Source organism: Cryptomeria japonica, chromosome 10 (assembly GCF_030272615.1).
Source record: "Cryptomeria japonica chromosome 10, Sugi_1.0, whole genome shotgun sequence".
Classification (NCBI taxonomy): Eukaryota; Viridiplantae; Streptophyta; class Pinopsida; order Cupressales; family Cupressaceae; genus Cryptomeria; species Cryptomeria japonica.
The window spans coordinates 854938737-854948061 of NC_081414.1; the positions used below are offsets into that span (position 1 = coordinate 854938737).

General features: G+C 33.2%; 1 protein-coding gene across 4 annotated transcripts; it reads right to left on the reverse strand.

Moving 5' to 3' along the window:
* Window positions 1–840: 840 nt before the first annotated feature.
* On the reverse strand, window positions 841–5950 carry LOC131065186 (probable histone H2A variant 3). 4 transcript variants are annotated; one of them, XM_057999639.1, is made up of 3 exons: window positions 5801–5950; window positions 5403–5605; window positions 841–1405 (listed from the first exon to the last, which is right to left on the reverse strand). In XM_057999639.1, exons 2-3 carry the CDS (start codon window positions 5544–5546, stop codon window positions 1106–1108), a joined length of 444 nt encoding a protein of 147 aa, XP_057855622.1. In that variant the 5' UTR covers window positions 5547–5605; window positions 5801–5950; the 3' UTR covers window positions 841–1105. The 4 variants fall into 4 exon arrangements, with proteins under 4 accessions (XP_057855622.1, XP_057855620.1, XP_057855618.1 ...); XM_057999637.1 differs by having other exon boundaries at window positions 5403–5624; window positions 5801–5944; XM_057999635.1 differs by having other exon boundaries at window positions 5403–5656; window positions 5801–5943.
* Window positions 5951–9325: the final 3375 nt, after the last annotated feature.

Consider the following 9325-nt stretch of genomic DNA (forward strand, 5'->3'; position numbering starts at 1 on the left):
TTTCTGAATCGTGATAAGAATTTTAATGCCAATGTTTATGAATATGTTATATCTGTATGGTAAAAAGAATTCAAATGCTAATGTTAATGTTTATAAATATATTAGTAAAAAATTTAGATTTTGATTGTATAGCGATTTATCATCTAAAAATTTTACTAACTGATATCATAGATTGTGAAAATTTCATGTTTATAATATTTTATATATTATGTTCAAAATTAGGGGACTATTAAGACACCCTAATTGCAGATCTGAATGATTCATATGACTTAAAAACCAGAGATTGAAAGCTATGGATATTATAAACAAATGGATTGTGAAATAAAATCATAATTTAAATTTGTTTTATATATAATAAAACTTTAATTTGATATATTTTTATTTTTATTTTAAGTTTATTAATGTTTCTCAAATATTTATTAAAAAACAAAAAAAGATGATGGTAATGTTGGCTGGGAGCATTACATGGATACTTTGGATCCTGCTGATGTTTGGATTAAATCAGATGATTGGTCCTTTTCGATTGTTATCATATTTTGTTCTGAATTTTATTTGTATTTGAACTTAAGACTTGCCTTCTTCAACTTACTTTTTTTGTAAATACATATGATATTATTTTATAAATGATAATATAGACACTTTAAATATTTAATAATTTATTAAATTGATTAAATGATAGATTTTATTTTTTAACAATAGAATGAATTAAAGAAACTTTTAACTTTTTAAAATTGATTTTTATGTATATGTTAGTAAAATTGTGAAAAAAACTAAGATGACACTTCTTAAGGCAAAGTGGGGTACAACTCAATTTTCTAAGTTATATGTTACTTTGAAGAAGATCATCTAAAGTTCTTTCTGGCAGATTTAGATTAGAGTCAAGATTTTTAGAATAGTACATTTGTCTGTTGACCAATTCACAGCTTTAAGGGAAAATTTTAACTTGTGGCTATATTTAGTTATACCACCTGAGATAGGCTGTGTGATTTCAGGAACTATGATTGCTGATTTCACTGTCACTTAAATAAGCACATTCAGAGAAAACCCTTTATCACTTTACTTACGTCCTATATGAGATGTTCCTCACTACCCCAAGTAGAAAAGGCTAGTCTTTCTTGGTAGACTTGTTAATAAGAGACTTATGAATGTGAGGGATGACACCGCCGCCAGCAATGGTTCCCTTGATCAGAGTGTCAAGCTCTTCATCCCCACGAATAGCAAGCTGCAGGTGCCTTGGAGTGATACGCTTCAGCTTGAGATCTTTACTTGCATTTCCTGCCAATTCCAGCACTTCTGCAGTCAAATACTCCAATATGGCAGCTGAATATACTGCTGCTGTTGCCCCCACCCTCCCATTTGCAGACACTCGAGATTTCAACAGCCGGTGGATACGCCCAACAGGAAACTGCATCACAAAAAACAATGCAATTAAGATAGAAACATAGGAACCCAATTCGATACCTCAATAAATATTTACCTATTTCTTAAATTTCAAAGTTTCCAACAAAAGCCTAAATGCAAATTTATGAGTATGCGCATATGCAATCCAATCCAATCACCCCAAAGAACTGACGCTTCAATTCATTCTTTCCCAGTAATCCTTCCATTGTACGAAAAAGTCTAATAAATTTCATTTGTTTGATGGAGGTGATTTGTGGGGTTTGGGGTTTGGCGAATGCTTCTTGTGATAGATACAAGGTCATGAGATCTAGTCTCTTTCAATGTTATCAAGAAATCAGAAACGTGAAACATTACTCATAAATTTATGAAATACTCTAAGAAGAGGACCCCATCTGTCCCAATCCCATTTTAAAAATCTACCTGTGTTTGTTTGCTTAGCTTAGTTGGAAATCAACACGTCAACCCCTTCATAAAAGTATTAAATCCATATGCATGAAAAACTGCTAGTTAACTCGTGCAAGTGGTGAGCAAAAAGCCTAAAAGAATGCAGCAGACAATTATAAGCACAAAAAGTGGCAGATATTTTTGCTACTATCTCCTTTGCAGTAGACAGGAACAGTTAGACAGGTTAGAAACGGCTGTTTCATGACACCGGTTTCTGCCATTGAAACGTGAAACAGAGCTTTCCCGTCGCGTTTCTGATACTGGAAGGTGTGTCATACCAGCATCACGTCACATTAAAAAAATTTACGGATGCACTGCAGTTTACAAAGAGAGTACCCGATTTCTTCAATCTAAAAAAAAGTGTTTTATATATGCAAATCTGCATCTTCAAAAACCATACAAAAGTTCACCACTAGCTTGAGAGATACTGGTTGGCGTGGCCTGTGGCAGGGGAAAGGAAATTAACTGGAGAAAAGGCATCTTATCCAACAATAATTGAGACAACAGGACATTCTCGATAAAAATCTTCCATGACTGCAAACGCCCTTCTGATGTGATTTGTAAAATACACCAGTCCATGTATACTCAACTTTTCGTACAAATCAAATAATTCCTTGTAAATTCATATTGTAAATATGCTTTTCATGGGTTTTACATGTCAAACAAAGAAGAAAAGAACCCAGAACAGCTTTGACATAGTATATTACTAGCCAGTTTTTTCTCCTTGAAGAAGCTCCACAAAACTTTAAATGGCTTATTTTAAATATCTTTGAAGTGACCTATAACAGATTCAACTTGTTATTTCTTTTATAAAAGACTCTATGCAACATTAGCTTTAACAATACTTCAGCAAAGGTTTTGTCCTTCCTAAGGACAATACAATCTGGCTGTTCCAAGAATTACAATTCCCTGCCAAAGAGAATTAGAATTATAATCATCTATTAGTCACCAGTCTCCCATATCAATTTCTTAATTTCTTTATTTGAAGGAATGCAATAAAAAACTATAAAAAGACAATCAATAGACTGTCAATGGAGATATAAATCAGACTGCCCAGAACAGTGGAAAAGATAACAGCAACACATACACCATCTTTGAATATTACATGATCTTGTATGAATATTACATGATCAATAAACAGCCAGTTCTTGAAGGCAGTCTTAAAATTACAATATATAGATCCTAAATAACAAAGTTACAGATATAACTCATGAACAATAACCAAAGATGAGTTAACCAGTCAAGCATAAAGCAGCAGTCATTTATACAATTGAGGCCTAAGTCCCTGAGCTACACAAATCTTCTTATTTCTGAGCAGCTGGTCAATTTCTCAGTTAGTACCGAAGTATTTAACCAAATGCTATAGAAAACAATAGACAACATGGACATAATTTATGTAAACAATACCAGAAGGTTAATGAATTTGCAGGTTTCATCTACTTTAACTAACTTGCATAGATAAATAAAAACATGGCTATTTGTTCCCAAGATCTTCTACGCTTCCTCAGTACAATCTGACTACATGAATCTTTTCTAGAGAAATCGCCATCATAACCAAGAAAATTCATCAACCAACTGAAGAATACGAAGATTAGAGCCCTGAGCCAGAGCCTTTTACAAATAAAAGACGGAGAAATCCATAATCTTCTATGTGCTAATGAATAGTCTTGGTTGTGATGGTAATACTCCCAGAATTAATTTAGTTATTGCTGAAAAGAAAGATCTGAGAATTGTTCTCAACTTTAGAAATTCAAGTCAGTTCCTAGAGAGAGCCCAGGTGCTTTGAGCAACTTGAGACATACTCATTGTTCTCCTGATGTTATCACTTATTATGCCCTAAATAATGATGTTTGCAAGGCCGTCAGAGCAGATAAAGCAACTAGACTAACACTCTTTGAGAAACATCATATCTTACAGACTGATAGCAGATTATCTACTGGGTGATTAGAGAATAGAGGCTTTGATATAAGGTCTGACTTCTCATAGCACAATTCTTAGGATGTCTCGCCACAATGCCTTCAAATGATGATCCATGGATTACATTGCAAGCTAGTTATATCACATCATGTTAAGCACTTAACAGAATAGTCATGTTCTGACAAGATGAAGATTACACCTGCAATAACAACAAAAGTTGAACCCAGATGAAAATGTGCACAGAAAAACAGCAGTGTTGGCTTCCAGTTGTAAACGCATTTTAAGACAAAAGTGCTGTTGCTCTTCCTGGCTACAAATCACATCACCTCAGTATCAGCAACCAAGATATCTAACCGGGCAATCATGCGTGGCATATATTAAAACTACAAACAGGGAAACGAAGATGATATGCCTTTTTATTTTATTTTTAAGTTCAAATCTGAACGAAATATAAAAATTTACATACAGAAGTAAAGAAAATACTTTTGAAAAGAGAAGAATCTATGGAAGCAATTCAAACCGTGAATCTCAGCAAAGGTCAAACATATAACAAATTGGAGTAAACCCTTCAACCTCAGCTTACCACCCCTCTGCATTTCTCCAAGGCCATTTAAAAATATGGACATGTTTGAAACTTTTTAAGTCCTGGGTAAATTGCCACTCCGCTTACCAAGCAACATTAAATCTAGAAGTAGAGCTTACATGTAGTCCCAAAAGTAAGAACTGCTCAACTCCATCAGGGTGGCAGAAAGTAGAATCATGAAACAAGCTTGAACAGCAAAAAGGTTGTTTGTCTAAGAGAAGACTTAACTGAAAAGGAGATATTGTGCAGTCAAAAAAGAAAAAATGTGTCCTGAGATAGTTACTACCACTCTTCTTGCATGCATTCTAAAAGTATAAAAATGCAAACAAGGAAGACCTATTATATACAGTTTAAAACAATTTTAGTAAACATTTTTCCCGTCCAAGGAGGAAAAGTCTAAGCCTACAATATGCCTTCACAAGCAAAAACCCAAACTTGTTTCTAAGAAAGGTAACCATATTCGAAATAAAGGCACCACCCTTTTGTGGGTGTGATTAAAACAAACTAACTGCCTGGAGAGTCTCCCCAAGAAAAACACCTAATCATATAATAATCATATAATCATAAGACCTGGTTAAAACAAGGGGCATTTCATCATAGAGTGTGTAGTATATGATGATATTTATAAGCAGTTTGAAAATATTTTGAAGGTAGTTGGTCTAAACAAGCTTTTTGGGAGACAAGGCTTCACAAATTAGCAAGCTTCTTGATCAAAATTCATAATAGAAAAACAGACAGAAAAAAATCTGATAATATATTAATGTTGTGACTTTTGATCTCTTAGACCACTAGATCTCGAAAACATCATTAAAATTCCTTCATCCATTCATACAATGGCATGTCAAACAAATACAACCCACTTTGAGAAGTCGAGGGCTATACAATGAACTAAGAAAGGCTTATAGATGGCATACAATGTGTACAAAACAAGAAAAGAGATGGGTCTTTGATGCAAGAATTATCAAGTTTAACCCATGCATTCTTATGCCAAAAGACTTAATATGTGTAGTAAACTAATCACTAGTACCATGATGAGGATTGAAAACAAAGTACAAACCTGGAGGCCTGCACGAGATGACCGAGAGATGGGCTTCTTCTTATCAGCCTTGTCATTATTAGTAGTATTATTAGTAGCAATTGCAGATGCAGAGGAAGAGGATTTCCCACTGAGAAGACCTTTGGCACCTTTGCCTCCAACCATTGTCTCTCTGTCCAGGATCTATGTCCTTAGGAGCTCTTCCAGATGGTCTATATCAGATCCTTCAACGCAGTCACAAGGCTTGCAACAAATTGGCCAATGGATATAAGATTCTAATGAAAAAAGTCATTAAGAGGAGATAAACATAGTACGGTAGGCCTGGTGTTTACATGAAGAAAGTTTAAAATAGAGTGAAATAAATCAAGAAAACGGGAGAAAAAGATGAGTTAAGGCATGTAGATGAAGAGGAAACGTACCTGAAATGAAAGTGAAATGAAACAGTGTGAGAGATGGAGGTGGTGGATGGAGTCCTTGATAGTGAAGCTGCCCCTGGCTTTGACTTGGCACCCACCAAACTGCTCTAACAGATAAAAATGGAATGTCTAGATGGTTAGAGCTCGTATTTATGTGAATGCATGATGTCTGTGGGGTATTTTTATATGTTGGAATAGCAGGGGAAAAAGGATCAAGAATAGTTGAGATTTGACAGCTTGCCTTACCCTCAACCAAAATATGATAACAGTTTGAAATTTACTTGAATAATTGAATTGGCATATGTTAGAATACTATTAATAAAATTGACGCTTGCCTTACCCTCAACCAAAATATGATAACCGTTTGAAATTTACCTGAAAGATTGAACTGGCATATGCTAGTACACTATTAATAAAATTGACATTATGGGAAAAACAAAGTACGAAGGATGGTTAAATATAATGGAAAGGGAATGGGTGTCAAATCTCAGTCTGGGATAAGTATGTACAGATATTTAAACGTACAACCTGCTACAATGTTTCAACTTTTATATTTATTGGGCATATTTTCCTTAACCGAGCTGGTTTAATCCACATTCATTATTGGGTCCACTTTCATTTGGGGATTGTTTTTATAATTAAAAAATTTACAATCTAATTATCATGATGCGCATTCATAGTTAGATGTTAGATAAATGAAATTTTGACTTATCGTCAATGAAGATCATTTGTAACTTGTTCAGTGTACTATCACTTCAAATGAGTAAAAATAATCTTCATCTATGAGAAGTTAAAACTTCAGTTATGTAGCATCCAACCATGGATACCATGGTGCATCCTAATGGCTGGATAACCGAGTATGGTTTTATTTTTATTTTTTAAATTAGAAAACAGTTTAGTTTAGTCACCTTTTCTTTTGTTTTTTCTTTGGGTTATCGTTAAGTGTTTATGTAGTCTAGTTAGAAGTTTTGAGTAAGAAGAATTTGTGTCAAATAAATAGTGTAAGATAGTTGACAAAGATTTGCAAACTTGGATATTCTTTGTTTGTAAAAAATTGCAATTTTAGACTTTTTGTTTTTTATTGTTTGCCCTATCATATGACTAGCTAGTAAGTTCTTATGCAACAATCACAAAACTAATTGGGTTTTCACCTTTCTCTCTCCTCAATCTTGGTTGCATTTAGTGGACTAGGGATGTTACCCCACTAGTAGAGCATTATGGGTTCTCTTCAATGTTGATACTCTTATTTTAGGATAGTTAATGTTTATGCTTCCAATAATGTTGTCAAAAGATTTGTTTTTTAGTGTTGGCTTGATTCAAAATGTGGTACCCTTCTTATGTAGTGGAAAATCACGAGAGAAGCTTGGTTTTCTAAGTACAATAAATTTGGTCTCTTTGATCTAGTATTGGTCATGCCATCAAAATCAAATGATGTGATATATGTGGAGTAAGCTTTATCCCCATCTTGAACAAGTTCTTAAAAGACTTTAGTGACATGATGTCAACTCAATATTTTTTCTCCTTTTTTTCTTATTGCTTCTCCTTGCCAATTGAGCCTTTTGTATTTCTTGGGCATATTTCCTTAACTGGGTTGGTTTCCTTTTTAATCCACACTCATTATTGGGTCCTATAATGAGTCTTACACTTAAATTGCGAGTTTTAGGATTATTTTTTGGGTCCTATAATGAGTCTTACACTTAAATTGCGAGTTTTAGGATTATTTTTATGATTAAAAAAATTACATGTATTTATTTACTAGTTACTTGGGATGGGCTGGTTTTATTTTAAGTTTTCAAATTAGAAAACGATTCAATTTAGTATTATGAAACTATAGATTGAGGAAATATGATATTGTAGATGAGGGAAATGGATTGAATACAAGATTCAATCTTCTAACATCCAACAATTAAGTACCTGCAAAACACACACATGCATGCAAAAAAAATTCACTCCATTGCACTCATGTTCCTTAAGATTTCACATTTAATATATTTGCTCTCAAAAGCACTTATGCAAAAAAATTATGAGGAAATGGAGATTTGGAAATGCAAAGATAGCGGATAAGATGTCAAGATAATGGGATGCAAACTGACATAAGTTTGGCACATAAAGATGAGATACCCAAATAAGAGAGGGGGTCTTGTTTAAATAGATTTTTTCCAGGCGAGTTTATGTTGTGGGATGAATATGGGATAATGCAAGATGAGTGGTATAGGGAAGATGAGTGGTAAATGGGAAATGGTAAGTGGTATGAGGGGATATTAAAGGGTTTTATTAAATAAATAGAGAAATGTATATAAGGTGAATGCATGAAGGCGTATAAATGAATGTGATATAATATTTTATTTAATAAATTTAATAGATAAATGATGATATATTAATAATAGCATAATGAAAGATGGAAATTATGAATAATGAATTATGGAGAAATAATAGTGTAATAATAAGACTTTGCCCGATGTTCAAAGAAATTTGAAATTAAATGAGGACAAATTAGTGGAAATTTTTTATGTGTCTACAGATATCTTTAATTATCATTAAGTGCTTATGTAGTCTAGTTAAAAGTTTTGAGGATAAAGAATATGTGTCAAATAAATAGTGTAAGACAATTGAAAAAGATTTACAATCTTGGATATTCTTTGTTTGTAAAAAGCTAAAATTTTAGACTTTTGTTTTTTCGTTGTTTGTCCTATCATATGATTAGCTAGTCACTTTTTGTGCAACAATTACAAAGCTAGACATGGTGGGGTTTTCACCTTTCTCTCTCCTAAATCCTAGTTGGATTTAGTGGACTAGGGATGTGACCCCACCAATAGAGTATCATGGGTACTCTTGAATGTTAATAATCATTTTCTAGGATAGTTAATGTTTATGCTTTCAATGATGTTGTAGAAATATTTGTTCTTTAGAGTTTGCTTGACTCAAAGTGTGATACAATAAATTTGGTCTATTTGATCTACTGTTAGTCACTATCAAAATCAAATGATGTTATAGATGTGGACTAACATTTATCCCCATATTGAACAAGTTCTTAAAACACTTGATAGTGGCATGATGTCAACTCAATATTTTTTCTCCTTTTTCTAATTGCTTCTCCTTGCCAATTGAACTTTTTGTCAAATCTTGTCATTTTTATACTAGTTTCCCATTAGATTATACATTGAATTGCATTTTTTTATACCCAAAGCTAAAAAAAAATTGTAAACACCTTCTTACTAAGTCATCAACCTACACTAACACATGTCAGATGTGTCTACAATTTGGATCCACTTCCCCACCTTTAGATCAATTGAATTGTTTGGAAAAATAAAAATTCAACTCTAAGTTTTTATGATATATACACTAGTTGGATAGGTTTTTCTTGTTGTGATTATGAATCCACCATCACAGAGCTCCATTAAGCTATCATTGAGCTTGAAACACAACCATGTTCTCCTTCACTATAACTTTGTGTTCTTAGACTTCATTGACAACAATATATTGTATATATCTTACCAAAGGAGCTCAAATCAAGGCTCACATGCACTA

Coding starts and splice junctions, on each gene's coding strand:
- LOC131065186 (XM_057999639.1), bottom strand. CDS start 5,546: ATGGTTGGAGGCAAAGGTGCCAAAGGTCTTCTCAGTGGGAAATCCTCT. Junction 1,406..5,402: donor CATCTCGTGCAGGCCTCCAG/GTTTGTACTTTG, acceptor TTTGTGATGCAG/TTTCCTGTTGGGCGTATCCA.